Below are 19157 nucleotides of genomic sequence, written 5' to 3'. Positions count from 1 at the left end.
CACTTCAATTTTTAAGAGGCACTGATTTACTAATGGGTGGAGTCACTGTTGTATTGGCTGGAGATTTTCGACAAACATTGCTGGTCATTCCAAAAGAAACAATGCCGGATGAAATTAATGCATGCCTTAAATCATCACATCTTTGCAGGCATGTTCGCACTTTGCGACTAACCACAAATATGAGAGTTTCTCTGCATGGCAACACAATGGACGGTCAGTTTGCTGATCATTTCTTAAATATTGGGAATGGTTTAATGCCGCTTCATCCAGTAACTGGTCTCTTCAAACTCAGAGAAACACTTTGTAACACAGTTGTGTCTTAAAATTCTTTAAATCCCGGGCAACGCCGGGTATTCTGCTAGTATAATATACAAAACAGCAAGCCGGTGTGGTAGTTTTCTACCTTTTAACTGCTCATTATTTTGGTTCAGAAACAACTCACTTGATTTTTAATATTTCGCTTTAGTCATTTTTAATATATATCAATAAAGATTGTTTATTTTAATGTACATTGTAACAATACTACAACTATCTGTCTAAAAGAGTGCCCTTCAAGTACTAATTCTTTCTGTCCGTTCTATAAATACTATTCATCTTTAATGTGCTTACCTTACCCTTGCCCACCCCAGACAAACCTCCCTAGGTGTATGGGGTCGCACATTCAAGATATGTACATATCTAGATACAGAACTATTTGGTATGCATGCACAGTACATAAATGCATATGTTTATGTCACAAAAATTGATGTGCACCCAACTATAAATGTGGCCAAGGTATATAATCTGGTTGCAGTCCTGTGTCGTCAGTGCTCATAGGGTCTGGTTAGCAGGAGCTGTGCATGTATGCTGATCAGTAGATACAGGAATCTGTTCCTGGAGCACTTTGACATAATACGACATAAGTTATTTATTGCACATTTCTCTAATGATGAGGGCATGGAAAAACAAATGCACTGCAGACATTGATGTATTTCTTTACCCAGACTTGGAAAGAAGATAATCACAAATTTGTAATTGTCAATTTTTACTGCTGTGTAATTAATCCATAATTTCCTTTTGGGTATGATTGAATTATACCTGCCACATATCTGTCAATGCCAAATTCTTTATTTTAAGAGTCATTATCATAAATCAGTATATCGTATATCAAAATAGCGGGACCTCATCCAATTAAGATAATGTTCTTCGAGCCATCAGAATCTTAGCCTGTATCATGGTGACCATTCTCGGGCATAAAGAAACTACTCTGTTATTTGATCTACTTTTGTCCAAATGATATTTGTATGTACTACAGGGGTTTTTGAATTAAAAATCTTTATTTATTTTTGTTTTTTGCTTATTTTCTCCCAAGTTCACGTTTGCTTTTGGATTGTGTTTCACTATGGATACTATTGGGTAATAAAAATGAGACTCTGTGTGGTAACAGAGTAAAAACATAAAAGACAGTATTTATTAGAGATGGTCACTGACCCCCGTGTTTTGGTTTTGGATTCGGTTTTGCATCTGGATTACCGTTGTGTTTTAGTTTTGTTTTGCAATTTGTTAAAAAAATTACATTTATTGGTGCTAAAATAACATAATTTATGTATTAATTTGTAGCTACATTATTATTAACCTCAGTAACACTAATTTCCAGTCATTTTTTATTCAATTTTGAACACCTCCTAGGTCACAATATGATTTTCATACACTTGAAAAGAAAAATTGCTGCAGTTCTTGCCACTGATAACAAAAAGCCCATTGTCATGCCTGGGCATAAGACCAAAAATCCACCTCTTATGTGTGGAATTATTTTTACACAAATCCTGGCAAGAGTTGTCTATCCATTTGTAGCGTTTTTAAAGCCACACTCAGTAGAGGTTAGAGACCTTAACCATCTGGGATCCTCATCCATGTTTCGTCATTTTTCAGCGAGTTCTTGGAAAACTGTTGGGAAAATCAGAAACTTTGGTTAAAAAAAATAACAACAAGCAGTCCAGCATAATCTACCTCCCTTCTCTCATCTACATCCCAGCACCTGCAATCTTCCCCCCCAACACCTTCATAATCAATATCCCCTGAACCAACAATTGGCAGTTAAACGATCCTCTGCAAGAGGAAGCAAGAATGAAACCTGTCACCCAGTCGCAAAGCGGATCACAGACGCCCTGGGTACTATGCTAGTGTTAGATCTGCGTCCAATGTCCACTATTAATACAGTTGGTTTAAGACATTTAATTGAGGTGTTCTGTCCCTGTTAGCAAATGTCATCACTATACCATTTTACTAGAAAAGCTAATTCTCTCCTGTACCGGAAAGTTCCTAAAAATTTAATTATTGGGCGACAAAATGGCATTCTACCCACTGTACACTTAACCACAGATATGTGTACAAGCGGAACTGGGCAAACTAAAGATTATATGACTGTGAAAGCCCACTGGGTTGGTCATTTGCCTTCCCCAGCATGGACAGCAGCAGCATGTACCCAGGTACGTCCCATTTTTGAGAAGTAGGCTACTCTGTGTATCAGATGCTTCAGTAAGAGGCATACAGCTGACAAACTGTTCCAAAAACTAAGGGATGTCATTGAAAGATGGCTAATCCTGCTTGGACTCTCCTGATGATATGTGATTTCTGATTACGACCCCAATATTGGTCAAGCATTACAGCGGGGTTGAATTCCATCACATTTCCTGTTTTGCACACACTATCAACTTGGTGTTACAGAACTTTTTAAAAATGATATGCAGGAGATGCTGTTTGTGTCCAGAAACATTTAGGGTCAATTTCTGGTTTCTGCAACAGCATGTAGGAGAATGCAGCAGCTGCAAGAAGACTAGCATTTGAGGGGAATATACTTTAGTCCAGCGAAGTAGTTACCTATGAAGAAAGTGCAGACACGGTTAGCTTGAGTCAAGTTATTGGCTTAATACCTTTTGAAAAGGTGCTACAGAAAATTATAGTGTGCAATAAAACGAAGTAAATGTGCTAACTATATTTTAATTGTAGATTAAATACTTAATTTTCTTTGCAAGGATCCCAGACTTATCAACATCTTGTTGGGACGTCTTCTCCTTCAGTTTCTCTAGCAACTGCTTGTTGTAAAAGAAATTGCTTTCCCAGGACACCCAGTGGTGATGCAAATGAGTCCGCTCAACATTTTGATATTTGCTGTGCTGTAAAAGAATTGCCCAAAAATCGTGACAGCTCTGCCCTAAAATCAACTAGTCATTCCCTTTGGAAGGCCATTATCAGCAATTACATCATACTACACAGACTTATATGATGGTGGGATGAATTAGTATTGTTTGAGGAAGATTATCACTACACCCTGCCACCTCTCCTATTTTGCAGTGAGCTATGGTACAATAAAATGTAACTGCAGATTTAGACCAAGACTGTCAGCCCTATTATTTCTATTTCAGCAATTACAATTAGCATTGGAGCAATGGAGCTCTTCTTTTTGGGTGTTACCTATATAACGCAGCACAGTTTGCCTGCAAATTCTACAGACAAGCCTGCTTGTCTTCCTCTTCATCAATGACTCTTAGCAATTGAGCACTCGTCTTTGGGTGTATATTACACCCAAACATTATTAGTGAAAATTAGAAAAAATACAGTTTAATCCTTGATAGGCCCTCCACCATCCTTTGCATGTTAATAGTAGGATTGGTTGGAGTTATGGTCAAGGTCACACATTTTTTTGACAAATCCTTCAAACCAGCCCAGATGTCACACTGTTGTGGTCTGCCACCTGCGTCATCCCTGCTTGTGTTTGGAAAGTGCATATTGGTGCCAGAACCTCACGTGCCAGAACTGCTCCCACTGGTGCCACACTGCTGCAGGACTTACACAATCAACCGCATCCTCATCGTCGGATACCCAAATCTCCCCCACATCCTCTTCTAAAGACAAAGTGTCATCCTCACTTGGTGTATCACCGGCTACACTCGGGCTGTTCAGGCACACATCAGCAGAACTGCTGAAAGGGCCCTTCCTTATGGGTACACTAACAGAATGCTCATGATTAGACATCCCACTGTTGGATGGACTCTCCACAGGGATTGGTGTCATTTCTGATTCAGAGCAAACATTGACGCGTAACAGTAGTTGTGCACCACTTGTAGTCTCAGTAACATTTTTGGATCTGCCACTAATAGCCAAAGGTGAAGGCCTCATTCTCTCTTTGCCACTGCGTGTGTAGAATGGCATGTTGGCAATTTTTTTTTTTATCGCCACTTAACTTTTCCTCAGTAACACTTCTTTTTCGCTTCAACACGGTAAATTTTTTGGGGGTTTTGGTTTTTTGGACTGATTTCGAAACACTGTGTAGTTTGACATCGCCTTGCCCAGATGATGTACTGGGAACACTAACATCAGGACTGGTGACAGAACCTGGTTGCTCATTCTGATCATATATGGACTGCTTTAAATCCATTCTGAGCGCAAAACACTTGTAGTGCTAAAATTTAGTTGGTAGATACTGCTGACAGATAGTAATTTTGACAGCCAGAAATATTTATGCACAATTATGGGGGACACCCCAAAAGCACTGGGGAGTGCCAAATATTACAAAAATAAAATAAACCTCTATCCTCCTCTCTTCTCTAGCGATTTTTGTTACAGCAATTGGAATAAGAATATTGTATTCTCTGTCCCTGCTCTAATCAGCCTGTGACTACACCCTGCTCTCTCCCTCTGTCAAATGGCGATGGATTGCTGTGGAGGCTGGTATTTATAATCTTGAAGTATCGGGAGAACCGAGCCACGAGATCCGACGACGTCACGATGACGTTCGGCCTCAATTGGATTTGGAGTGGGCAGGAGAGTACCGCGCTGCTCAGCTCGGTACTCGGATACCCAAAGTTCGGGTGGGTTCTCGGGGAACCGGACCCGCCCATCTCTAGTATTTATCCAGATAACTCTACTATCTATCTATATATATATATATATATATATATATATATATATATATATATATATATATATTATATATATGCACAGAGATTTTATAACCCTTTGAAAAATATGTTCTCAGCCACTTTTACCCATGGTGCTCTTTGGGATTTTTATTTCACAAGGAAAACACATTAAAGAAGCTTTGCACATTATAGAAAGTGTTGATTTTATTGATGTTGACAAAAAAAACAAAAAAAAAGTTGCATAAAAAATACAGGACGTGAAAATTACTACCTTGCGGAAAAATAAAAATACAAAACAATAAAACCTTAAAATGGGACATTTCATTTACTTACCCAGTTGCTTTGGGTAAATCTTATCAGGATGCTATACAAGGAAAACAACACATACAATTATATTTTAGAATATTAATGTTACTACACAATAAAGTTAAAGTGTAAAGTAAACTTTCATCAGCAAGAATATTTTATTAGTTACAAATTATATACATATACATACATATATATATATATATATATATATATATATATATATATATATATATATATATATATATATATATATATATATATATATATATATGCACAGAGATTTTATAACCCTTTGAAAAATATGTTCTCAACCACTTTTACCCATGGTGCTCTTTGGGATTTTTATTTCACAAGGAAAACACATTGAAGAAGCACATTATAGAAAGTGTTGATTTTATTGATGTTGACAAAAAAAACAAAAAAAAAGTTGCATAAAAAATATCTTGCCACAAGTACTTATCTGATAACCCCCTTATTATGACAGCCGTTAAAATGTTTGACATGGTGGACCTCAGTTAGATGGTAATACACAGGTAAATGCTCTTTCCCTATCACTGTTGCACTATCTACATGCGGTACATTGCCCCTGTGCACAGTATCTGTTTCTATCCATTGAGATCAACTTAAAAAGTGCAATGGAAATGGGATTTAGTGACCGAAAAATTCTACAACCTGACAGCTGTGCTTGGAACAGCCTGCGATCTGGTCATTTGGCCTGAACAATCTGCGTGTCAAAATTGGACACAGACCTATCCCTTCGGTACTTGGTGTTTCTGCCTGTGTTTGGCTAGCTGTAGGTTCCTAAAAATTTTCTGTGGTGTCTTTTAATAGACCGACAGAACCTCTTCTGTGCTTCCCCGTGGTCGGAGCCTTAGCAGTGGTAATCTGCTGAAAGTATATCGTTTTGTGAAATAATATTGCTTCATATAAGGAAATTCTTATTTGTTTTCTTGGTTTGTTTCTTTTACCTTTGTATGAAAGTATATGCCTTTGATCAAGGGATAAGCTGCGCCGTGCAGGAAGATAGGAACATCTGGTTAAAATTCAAGAGGTCCAGCAATTCTAAAGCTTCAAATATCTGTAAATATCTCTGGAAGATTGCACAAGGCCCATCAGGCATGGACACGGTGTCCGGAACACACTGTATTTGAATTTAAAAAGGGTCTCTTTAATTCCCTAAATTTGTGTATTTATAAGTGATGCTGTGTGAATGATCTTTGAAGAGTGCTATTGGATGGTATACAAATCTATTGTAATGTTATGCCCTCTGGCTAGAATCCTACATCTGCAGTGTGTTCTGTGTGTCTCAGAATCAGTATGGCGGTTTCATAAAGTCCAATGGAAGATATGATCTTCCATGAGGGCAACTACAGTGCAATCTTATTGTTTTGCTAGCTGAGACGGAGCAAGAGAAAAAAGACATTTAAATGTCTGATGGTTATGTTATCTTTTCACTTATAATGCATTAGTATAATTTTTTTTTGTAACAGGGAAATCTTTGAAGAGCAAATAAAGCCACTATCTGACATTAATATATAACCGGCTGTGTTTTGCTGGTGCATTTTTAGTGTTTATGCTTAACTGAAATGTTCGCCATGATCTTTTTCACCTTTGAATGTTCCTCAGCGGTTGACCATATTAAGAGGGAGTTTCTTCTGTAACAGACAATAGTGTACGTGACTGGTTTGCAGATTAGCTCTGCAGAAATGTGCTGTGTAGATTAGTGTTTAAGGCGGGTAAGTGATGTCACAACAGCTCAAATGGCTGCAGTCCTAGCTTTTTGATCTGTATGAGATCCCATTAGGATGCTGTTTTGAATATGTGGGAGGTGCTTATGCTCTCTTCATTGAACTGAGAAAGAAATACCTTACTTTTTTTAAAAAGAGTTGCAGTGGAATGTCAGGTTACTTTAATGGTTCTTATCTAAAGATTTGATTTTTAGGGTTTAGTGGTACCTGCAACAGGTTTTTTGAGGACTTAAGTTCCTTAATGTGGTGGAGAGCCAGATTAAGACCAAATAGGGTCCTAGGCAAGTTAGGATATTTTAGGGCACATTTCTCTGATCTTTATTCACCCAATGTACAGAGCTGCCCCAATAACCAAACTGTACAGAGCTGCCACCACTGTCTGACTGCTGGCTTCCCTCTCCATTGCACAAACATAACCTCTCCTCCAAGCCACCATTATACAGACCCCAGTACAAGCCTGGTCCTTACTGTTCAGAAGGAGCTGTCTGTGTTACTGGGAACAAATTTGATCAGGGACCGGTGCTCCCTGTGGCATTATCTTTATTTCACATTGGCTGATGCACTGATTGTGTGGAGGTTTCAACAAAGTCATTGTCTCTCTGATTTGTAGCAGAAGACCACTAGTAACACCGTACCTTATATCTGTTCATCAGCACACGCAAGCACAGAGTATCTGGGTGGAAGACAACAATATAATTTAACCCAGGATCTCTTGTTACATTGACTGCAGAGGTGTGGGCAAGTCCACCTGGCATCTTTGCTAGTCACCAATTGGGAATGGTCAATATGGACTCTCTTGGTTGCTGTGCCAGCTCTCTGACACTGATTAATAGGGCTAAAATGTCTTTGTAATTAGTATTATAAAAACAATAAAATAAAGTCACTTTACATAGTAATTTAGCTGACCTTTTTATTGTTGTTCTGTTGTCTGTACAGCTATTTTTCTAGCACATTTTTTTCCTGCAATATAAAAATGGAGCCAATATCTTAATTGGTGCTAATTATAGCTGTGATGTCTAATCACAATCTAAAGATATCCATGAAGATAATTTCACATGTCTTAATTTCATTCATCAGTGAAATCAAAGGTTACCATTGTACATTATTTATGGTGTGTATGCGTTCATTCTGTAGCCAAAAATGTAGAAAATTAAAAAATATATATTCTAGTTTTATGATTCTACATCAGGCATTATTAAAGGGGAAGTATTGCTAAAAAATGATATAATGGAATAGATGCACTATACATCCTGGCTAACAACACTGATATTTCAGAGATTCCAGTTTGATATGAATCTTAACCAATCATTGTTCCAACTGCTTTTGTTATAACATTCTATTCAAAGTGTTGGTGAAACCCCAGTAAGGCTTCCAGAGGGTTAGTGATGCTCAGATCAGAAAAAACATTGTGTCACACGACCAGCACCCAGGTCATTCAACCGATCGCTGTATATTTGTAAGCCCACAGCAGCTCCTATCAGTGGGTGAAAACATACCGAATAACATGATTTCATCTCATATTGTTTTAGTAACAGTCTTCCCTGAACAATAAGAGAGGTGGTCGGGGAAAATAACATGGTTAACTGGTGAATTCTTATTGGTGAATTATGTAATTGGAGTTCAAATGGTGGAACAGAATGGGAATACTGAATGGCAGAGTTAGAAAGCCAAACTCCCGGCCCGTTGTGCACCCATACCCGCCATATTTGGTTATTTCATTATCAGAAGCCACACAACTTTGATGCCCTACAGGTTTCTGATACATTGCTACAGGAAAGCCTAGCCAGGGAGCACAACCGTTTGTATGCGCTAAAAACATGGTTAATTTGTGCTCCCATGTCCGCATACTTTTACATCATTACTATTATACATCACGTAAAGCTTGCCAATAATCCTGTATTAGCCCAGATGTCCTGGTTTTAAAGCACATCCATTTCTATACCATATATGCCGATTAGGCTGAAATAAAAACCAAGAAAATATATAGATCGGATTAGGAAAACATCTGTCCTTATTGCAGGAACTTAGACACAGTTTTCTTGTACATCAGGACTACAACAATGTTCTATTAGTCATGTAGTTAACAAGGGTTTTTTTTCCACCCAGGCTAGATTTATAGGCCTCGCACTTAAGACCATAACTAAGGACATCAACTTCTAGAAAGCCTCAGGTGTCCTGTCCACTATGTGATTATTATTATTATTTTATTATTATTATTATGTTCTTTAAAATCGATAGAGTTTTTAGAGTCAGGTATCTATGAGCACTGATATTAATGACCAGCCAGGATGGTAACCGTTAAGGAACTTCACCCAAATGAAGTTTGTATTACGTTGTTATTGTCACTTAACAGTTTTCAGCAGTGAGTGTACACGGACAGTGGAATCTCAACCAGTCGGGTGCTGTTTTGAGTGAATTCTGCTCATTGACAATTGTTTGAATTTTACTTGGTCTACTTGTTGTCTTGCAATTAAACTGTAATTGAATTGGTCCCCGGGGAAAGAGTCCCTGTGTTGCGATATCATAGGGGTGGGCATTCCATTTGGTTGGAGTTCTTTAAGTAAAGGAGTAAAACTACAGAGTGCTTGACAGCATATTCTCATATACATAGTATTTTGCCATATCCGTTATGTTAGTTACATCTGAAATGCATGAATCCAGGTTGCATTGTCACATATGTATATTGACAATTATTAAATAATTGTCATTATTACCTCGAATTATGGACTGAAAATGTATATTAACATATCTGCTACACAAGCACTCTAAATAGTCCCCTTTATGCCTTGTATGTGCATTCTGTGTACAATTGTGAACTCTTTATATTGCTATAATGCTACTGCACGATTCCTTCCAGTTGGTTATCTGTCCCTTATTTTGGAAGTGAAATGTTGGCAACACTAAGCCTGAACTTGGTGGGTGTGCTTCATGTGCTGGGTTCTAGGATTACTCTGCCAAAATCTCACCTATGTTAACCAGATCACCCACACGCCAACCACACCCACGCAGATATCTCCCTAATTTCGTCAAAGATTAACAACTTTGCATGTGCATGGTCAGTGAATACCTCATTTATTTTGTAAAGATTTCCTTAACCATTTACATATATATTAAAGCAATCCCTTTCTCAGCAGAATAGAGGTACTATTTGTATTGGAATAGCAGTCATTTTCCCATCTGGCTTTATTAAATCACTACTCTTCCCCAATTGTCTTGGTCAGTAAACTTGTGCTGGTCATACCGCAGATTAAAGAATACGGGAGAGAGAGAAAACACATATAGGGTCAAATTTATCAACCTATACTCCCGAAAACTACATTAAAACATAGAAATAGTAACAAGGCTATTTATTTGGAGGACCACAGCAGATATCTCGGATACCTGCTGCGGCCCCAGCCTCTTCAATCGCAAATCCAGTCCCCATAGGGGTCAATAGGGACTACGGTTTTGCCCTAATAATCAAGCTCCGAAGTTAAGGAACTTGTCCAGGTAGCAACGCCATCTTCAGATGTCGTTAGCCGTTATACTCTATGGCAAATTCAGCTATGCCATGCACTTACGATCACTTTACTATAGATTATTCGCTGGGACAGTCTCCTATCGGAGTCGCTGTCCCAGCTAATCAATTTTAATAAATTTCCACGCTAATTTCTTATCCTTGCGATAAGGAATGAAAGTTTAAAGTGAGCAATACCCTGTAGTGTGCAACATTCTATGTATTTGATGCAATAAGTAAAATAAATGAGCGAATACTCGCCTATTAAAGGTGAAAAATTAAGTTTATCATTTAAAGAGTTTTTGTAATGTAAGTTTGTGTTTGGTAAATAAATAGTTGTGAATATGTGAACAATATTAAGAATATATAAAAAAAAAACAGTGTGCTCATCTGAAACGTTCATAAATCAGATGTTTTTGCGGTCTTTTTATTTTAATTTAGGTGCACATCTAGTACATAATACCTAAAGAGAAATAAACCATGGTGTTCTCTGTGTACAAGTGAATATATTGTGTACAGGATTGTATTTTGGGATTTATATCGCCTTAACGCAATCAAATCTCTCTTCTGTTTGAGTGCAAAAAGCATTCATTCTGAAATACAAAATATTGATGTGTATTACATTAAAACATAGGGAACAAACTCGCAAATATGGAGAATAGTAACAGCATAGATATGAACTTGATCAAATAGTGTCATTTCTCCGGTGGTTGTGAAAAGTCTCGTTTCAGCATCTTACCAAGTCCACCCAGGGCTCATCATTTCACACATTATTTTTGACTTCTGTTTAGCAGAAGAGAGATCCAGAAGTTGTGAAGTGCTGTTGCAGAAGCTTTCTCAGCAAAAAATAGACAAAGAAGCAGCACTTACCGATTTTATAAATATCTCTAGATCAGACACTGGATACAGTCTGACCCATCACATCCCCCGGCACTGAAGCCTGACCCCCTATATCCAAAACACAACGCAGTTATGAGATGGAAACAATTGGTTTCAAATATTCCACTGCTGTGTCCTCCCTGTTGATCAAGTGGTTCCCGTGGTATGAATATTATAGGGAATTTCAGCCCCCACAAGACCTTTGGTATCTAATCTAGCGCCTTACTGTTCTAACATTTCCAAATGTGCCTTTTCGATATGCTGCCTGTCTCTATATATGCCTCCCTTGCTCCCCTCCACCCCCACCGACCCCATCTATTTCTGGATTATGTTTTTATTTCTGGTTGGTTTTTGTAATATGTCAACAATGTTGATTGTACAAATTTCTGATATTACTGATTGCAACCATTAAACATTGTTATGTCTGTTTTGCTTTACTTTGTAAACACAATAAAAAAAACTTTTCAAGTAAAAATAAACAAAAGAAGCAGCTTTTACCGATTTGTCTCATTATTGAACCAAAAAACGTATTGGTAAAAAAATTGCTTTTCCACGTAGTAGAGCATGTATGAGATTTCAGTTAATGGAGTACTGTCAGTGTTCTAATTGTATTCTCTTATTGCAGAAAGCCATTACCTACCTCTTCCCTTCTGGATTATTTGACAAGAGAGCGCGTCCAATTATGAAGGTACAATTACACTCTTCTGTATTTATTGCATGTATTATGTTATATGATCTAGTGTCAGAAAGTCATAGAGGTGTGACTTATCGGTGCCATATCAGCCGTGTACTTTATACAGGTCACAAAATGCTAAGGTAACTTCTAATATCCTTTTTATTTTACCGTAAGCTATTACATTATCACTTATAATACACACATTTGAATTTATGCAATCAATTTTCTTTGTTTTCATGTCCTGTGCTGATGTGTGTTACCATTACTGATATGTTCTGCATCCTGAAACAGAACGCTTTCAAAATGAGTCACGTGACAGACAAGGAACCTCACTGTTCTCCAAATATAAGTTCCATTTTACAGGAGTGATGACAAGTGTAAGGATATTTTTTACAGGATATCTGACATATAAGCATGACCCTTGGGTAGTATATATTATATACGCACATATACCCAGACTTCTGCAACACCTTCTCTGCTACCATTTTTCGTATCAAATTATCTATTTTAGATGCGTTTACATAAAATTGCATATAAGTGCATCCAAAATTTCCTTAAATGATTTTTAAAACCAGTTCCGAGAAACTCGTGCAGAACGACACATTCAGTCACATTAATAATTCCATTTTGATGTTAGGTTTAATGCTTTTGATGTGCCCTATTAGTAACACTATTTATACGTTATTGCATGTTCTGTTTGTCTGCAATTTGGAGTTGTGTGTGTGTGTGTGTGTATATATATATATATATATATATATATATATATATATATATATATATATATATATATATATATATATATATATATATATATATATAATTTGTAACTAATAAAATATTCTTGCTGATGAAAGTTTACTTTACCCTTTAACTTTAGTGTGTAGTAACGTTAATATTCTAATATATAATTGTGTGTGTTGTTTTCCTTGTATAGCATCCTGATGAGATTTTCCCAAAGCAACTGGGTAAGTAAATGAAATGTCACAATGTGTCACATTTTAATGTTTTATTGTTTTGTATTTTTATTTTTCCGCAAGGTAGTAATTTTCACGTCCTGCTTTGTGTGTCAGTATAGGCACATGGTGGAATGTAAGCAATGTAGGCATATATCACGCTGTTTGTGTCCTTAAATAGTGGCCCTGTAACGTCTTTTTCATATACAGACTGTGCACAGAACAGCATCCACTCATGATTGATTAGAACATTCCACTATTTCACTATTTTACATAACCTGTCTGGAAAAACCCTGGACTTCTGATTATCTATGACGTCCCTTTCCTTAGTTAGATACTCCAGCCTGAAATGTGTCCAGGGACAATCCACCCTGGCTGCGTGTTATTTTCCTTCCAGTATAAGGAAGAGACATGAGTGAACTAGTAGACATTGATCACTATGTGAGACAGCACTGCTCATACACACTGAGTGTCTTCTTGTAATGCAGAATGAAAGTGGATGGGAAAAATAAGTACCCTTATTTTCCACATCTATGACCGTCCTTATTTGTGTGGAGATGATGGTAGAGTGCGTGGGTGTCATAGTTACTTATAGGGATCAATGATCCCTGCTACACTGGTGTCAGCACCTGCATCTCCCCTCCATCAGTGGAAAGACACAACACAGGCACACTGACCTTGTCATTCATTGGTAATTTTATAATTTTAATATTACAGTGACTCTGTCACCTACATTCAGTGGAGACCTTTTGTGAGCTCACCCTTGGTGTTGTCACTAGCTCCTGGTGAATTGATATAAAGTTCTGTTTGTGTGGTGTATTATTTTTTTTACAAGTAGTGCCCCAGAAATATACGTAAAAGTAATTCCTTCAAGATGGTCCATCTGACAACCCTTGTGGCTTTGTTTAAATGGACTAGCAGGTAGAAAGGTCCATTGCACAATCCGCAGACAGGGAGTGGTGATGAAACCAGATTTCCCAGCATGCCTGTTGTCTCGTCCCAGCACTGAGACGATCGATTGTTCACAACTCTGAAGGGGTAGGTCAGACCACATTAGAGGAGGGAGGATTGTCATGAGCGAACGGAAAAGGGAGTAAAGCCATGGCTTTTGCTTTATTGAATAGACTGAGCTGCTGTAACTGTTTAGCAGCACTGCTAGTTGACATATGCGAAGCTGCCATGTTAGGAATAACTCTCTAAATACTGAGAAAAAGACTCCTCTTGGGGAATAGTCATTGTTTAAACATATATTTATTTTTATATTCAAAAGTTTGACTGGAATTTTCCTTGGAGCTGACTAAATAGCTGCCTCCACTGTAGGTGTAGGTGACAGATTTCCTAGGTGAACGTCATGTATGCAGATATTCCTATTTATCTCCTAGTATTCCCCTAACATCCTCCCTGAACTCTCTTGTCCATTTTAATCACGTGTGGTTATCCTCTGTCTATAAAGTTGCCCTCCGCCCCCTCACAATTTTAGAATAATTTATGCAAAGCCCATGCTGTGTACTGGCAGTGTCTAATATTGAAGCAATTTCTACAGATCACTGGCTTTTGATGGTTTAAAAATTAGAGAACCACACATGCTTTTCACTCCTCAGTCAAATTAAAACAATGACTGCTAGGCCAAACATGGAGGGTTTCTGTAGTACATAAGACAGCAATTTCAATCATGTCAGCTTTGTGCAGAGAAGGGAAGTTTCATAATGCTTCACTGCCATGAAGGTTTCTTTTTGGATTTTTTTATTTATATTTTGTTAAATAAACTTACATAGAAGAATAGGGTTTAAAGTGTATTTATCACCAGTCATTTTAGTCTTTTAAAATCTCAATTGGCTTTACTTTATGATTTCAAATATATCTTGTTTTAATAAGGTACCTAATACTACAGTTGTTGAACTGTCATGTGTTTCCAGTCCATTACGTCTCTGGCCTTATCTCTTAAAACACTGACCTTGGAAGACAGGATGATTGGTGTTGTGTATGTGTCCTGAAAATCATGACTTCCCTGCATCTCTGATGACTACTGTGTGGATCTCTGGTTCCCTACAGTTACCCCAGATGGCTAAATGGCATTAGCACCTACATTACTGACTGTACATGATTTTGCAACCTTATTAGGGGAAGGTACAGGCTATACAAATATTAATGGGTTATATGTATTCTATAGTGTTTTATATATACTCGTATTTGTGACCATATTACATATATATGTATTAAATATGTACAGTTATGTGATCAATGATTTGGAATTTTGGGGATTTAGACCATTTTAGTCCAAACTGGCTGCAATTGATAGCATGCATTAGTACAAAAAAACCCACTAATCCCAACCTACATCTCATGGGGAGTCATTATGAAGTCATGTGACAGTGTATGGGGTGATTGTCAGACTGCGCTAATGGAACCGTGTGGTAAACTTTTGGATGTTTCAGATTTGGCCTTGTCTCACTTATTAATCAAAAGCAATCTGGCAAGAACTCCACCAAACACAATATCATAGCTGGGTTGCAGTGCATAAATTGTTCATTGCACCTAGCAATGTGCTTTTACAAGTTTAGTAGTTGAAAGAGCACTAACAGTGGACTACCGGACAGTGTAGGAAGGTGATCTGGTTAGATGAATCATCCTTCATGTTTTCAACAAATGGACAGGTGCACATGTGACGGCAGCCAAAAGCCCAGCGTGCTAGTGGAAGGTTCTAGTGGAAGGTGGTTAGGTAATGTTATGTGGTGCATTTTCTTTGCATAGTTTGGGTGCAGTCATTCCCGTAGAAGGCTAGACAATGCTAATCGCAACTTAATAATACAGAGTGATCATCTTCACTCCGTGTTTCTTTCCTAACTGGAGTGGTGTCTTCCAGGATGATAAAACCCCCATCACAGAGCACGTTCGCCCAATGGTTTAATGTTATCACTGTGTCATGGCTTTGTCAATCACCAGATCGGAGCCCCAGCCAAACATGTATGGGGACATTCTGTAATGATACCCGAGACAGTGCTTTCTGCCACCATCACCCAGACATCAGTTCACTGACTTTCTTGTGGACGAATGTTGCTACATCCCTGCTGCATAACGCTGGACACTGGTAGATTCAGTGCTACACATGGTGGCCAAGTGCCTTATTTAGTGACTTTATATAGGTTTAATTTCCATTTTTGCTACCTCCTGTATATCTCAGTGGGCATGGGATGAAACTGTACTGTTAATGATATAACAGATGTACTAAACTGATATGCATATATTCTGCTTTAAATAGAGTGCCCTGTCCTGTTATCAGCTTAAATTGTATTCACTGGTTCGTTGATTTATAATCATGTGCATTTAAGCCTACAATTTTCTATATCAGACTTGCATAGCAGTTTGGACTGATATATCATTGCCCCATTTACTCTTGTAATTTGGGTAGCTTGGGGAAAAGCAACCATAAAAATGCCAATCGCTTAAATAGCAATAAAACTGACGTATTTTTGTGCAAAATGTTTTCCTCAAAAAATATTTGTAACTACGGTAATATTTATTTTTGGAAAGTGGTGCGACCTGGTGTGTGTTCCTCACTTGGACTTCACATCATGGTAGTATTGGCACTGTTAAAAAAAACGTGTCAATCAGCACCTGCACTTGATATCTCAGTTTGTTGAAAGAAACTTGCACTCACTAGTATCAGATATATGCTTTTAAAGGCTGTAGTGTTCCTTTATCATACCTTTTATATAAAAGGATTGCAAACAAGTATTCTAACCAGGGTAATTAATACCTCTGTGTAGTAAATGTCTAAAAGTGTTTTTTTTTTTTTCTTCCCATCAGCAATTCAATGGGGAGAAGATAAGCGTCCGTTCCACTTTCTATTTTACACTGGCAAGCAAGAGTTTTACTCATTAATGCACGTGAGTATCTTCTGCTGTATGATAAATTGTGTGAACAGCAAGCCAAAGCATTAAATTACACCAGAGACACTCTCAAATAGGCTCTAGGTTTCTGCATTTTATTTCCAAGACAATGAATAAATACCTAGAAAAGCTTATTGGGACAAATTTCATGGTGATGTTGGACAGGGAATTATTGGGCTTGGATGCTTTTCTTTGCTTGATCTTATTTAGTGTACTATGGATAAGCAGCTTGGGCTTAGCTAGCCAAGTCTTGCAGGTTATTTTATTAGGTTTGGAGGACTGTATTCTCGACAGGCCTAGAAGGATCATTGATCCCTATAATGACTGCAGGAATAATGTGTGCTCCTTCCTAATACCACAGTTGGAGATGTACCATGCACCCAAACCAAGCATGTTTGACACAGGAAAAGTGCATTAAAATTGGCTACATGTGAGCAAAGATTTTTTTTGTCACTCTATCATCAAAAAGTCCAGTGTTCAGGGGCTCTCCTTGGGGTTTTCACCAACAAAGCGCATGACATAAGTTAAAGACTGTACCTATAATGATTTCACAAATATAGCGCACTAACATTGTATTTAGGTGCAAAATTTGCACTGAGCCACAGCAACCAATCAGCAGTTATCTTTCATCTGTTTAGTGCAAGCTAGAAAATGAAAGCAAGTGTCTGATTGAATGCTGTGGTTTAGTGGTGTAAATTTTTTTTTGCGAATGAGCGATATGTCTGCTTCATCTGTATCTGCAGTTTTATGAGGTCAGACTGTTCTAAAGTATAAAAACTGACCACATGACCATATGCTCATTTAAAGAAATAAGCCTTTACTACAGTTAGGTAGTATGTACACATTGAACAATCTTTAATTAGTTCAGTAGGTAGGAATACCATACTTGCCAGCCTTATGTTGGCTGGGTCCGGGAGATCCTGGAGGGCAGGAGGGGTGTAAGGGCAGAGGGGGGGGGGGGGGGGGGGGGCTTCGTGATTCGTGTCCTTTGGCCCCACCCCTGGTGACGTAATGCCTGTTTTGGGACTTTTTAGACCTCAAACAAGCATTACATAACTGGGGGTGGGGCCAAAATGACACAAATCGTTAAGCCCCGCCCCCTCCGACCGTACATTCCGGCTCTAATTTTATTGAAGTGGCCAGATGCGGGAGAATCGCCAGCTCTCCTGGGAGTCCGTGAGACTGACCTGAATTTCGGGAGTCTCCCAGTTGGCAAGTATGAGGAATATATGTGACAGAAATGTTGACAATCTAACTATCTCTGACTTTCTGTGACATGTTTTCTAATCAACATAGTGCAGTATCTTCAAAAGCTGGGAACACACTACAGAAAATTTCTCCCGATGCGTTATCTTTAATGATTTTACCAACGGCTAAAAGTCCCGATCAGCATGTCGATTCATGCGTACACACTTACACTACCTCTGTCATAGCCATCTGCAGAAAAGATTGTGACTCTGTAAACTCTATGGAGATCTCCCTACACTGCTGGTCGTGAGTGCAGACACACTGCAGAATTTGTTCCATCGTTAAAAGAAATTTTTAGTCCAGTTATCAAATCAAACGATACAATGTGCTTTGGTACAAAAAAATATGATGATGGGAGCGTGCACACTAATGCAATATTGGACCTAACAGTCGTCTATCGTGTGATTGGCACGATAATCTGGTGAAAAACCTGTAGGTGTACCCAGCTTAACTGTAAACACATTTTTCTCTATTAACACATACAGAATTGGGAGCCAAACACTGTAAAATCTCACTCATGCACTATTGGCGTTTTGGTTTGTTTTTCGCATATTAGACAAGCATATGCAGGCATCACAATCATTGTGCTTGCAGTAGGTTCTTGGGTGAATGTCTTGCCTCAAAGCATTTTCTCTCCGGTGTAGTCAGTACCTGTTATTGTAGAGATCACCGATCACTATGGTGAACGTGTTCGCTGTACTCACTAAGAGCAGGACATACCTTCTTATTCAAGGACGTCCTCCTCTCTAGTGATAGGGGCAAACACGTTTTACAGTGAAGTCATTTTGTACCCAGTGTGTACTAGGCTTTATTCTCTGTGCCAGAACACATGGGTTTATCACAGTTCCAGTCTGAATAGGTCACAATAATTTAGGATATTTACTGTATAGGCTTAGAGCAGCACCGAACAAAGGGCAACAGAGACATTACTTTATGCTGCATATTTATTATTTAACAGCAGGTAGGATCTCATGGTTAATATATTTTAACTTTTTTTGCCAAAAATGCCAGATATATAATTTCAAGTTGTGATCCATTGCTTCATATTCATTCCTGT

The 19157-nt window shown here is 38.1% G+C and overlaps 1 protein-coding gene across 1 annotated transcript in view; it reads left to right on the top strand.

Moving 5' to 3' along the window:
- MRPS9 (mitochondrial ribosomal protein S9) overlaps nt 1–19157 on the top strand; it is a 67192-nt gene that overhangs the window by 19040 nt on the left and 28995 nt on the right. The window contains exons 3-5 of the mRNA XM_075200193.1: nt 11959–12021; nt 12944–12974; nt 16770–16849. Of these exons, the coding sequence (XP_075056294.1) occupies nt 11959–12021; nt 12944–12974; nt 16770–16849 (174 nt within the window). The remainder of the gene's footprint in view (nt 1–11958; nt 12022–12943; nt 12975–16769; nt 16850–19157) is intronic.

The sequence above is a fragment of the Mixophyes fleayi genome, chromosome 2, assembly GCF_038048845.1.
Source record: "Mixophyes fleayi isolate aMixFle1 chromosome 2, aMixFle1.hap1, whole genome shotgun sequence".
NCBI lineage: Eukaryota > Metazoa > Chordata > Amphibia > Anura > Limnodynastidae > Mixophyes > Mixophyes fleayi.
Note: the sequence above shows the minus strand (reverse complement) of the source record. Positions and strands in the feature narration are given on the sequence as shown.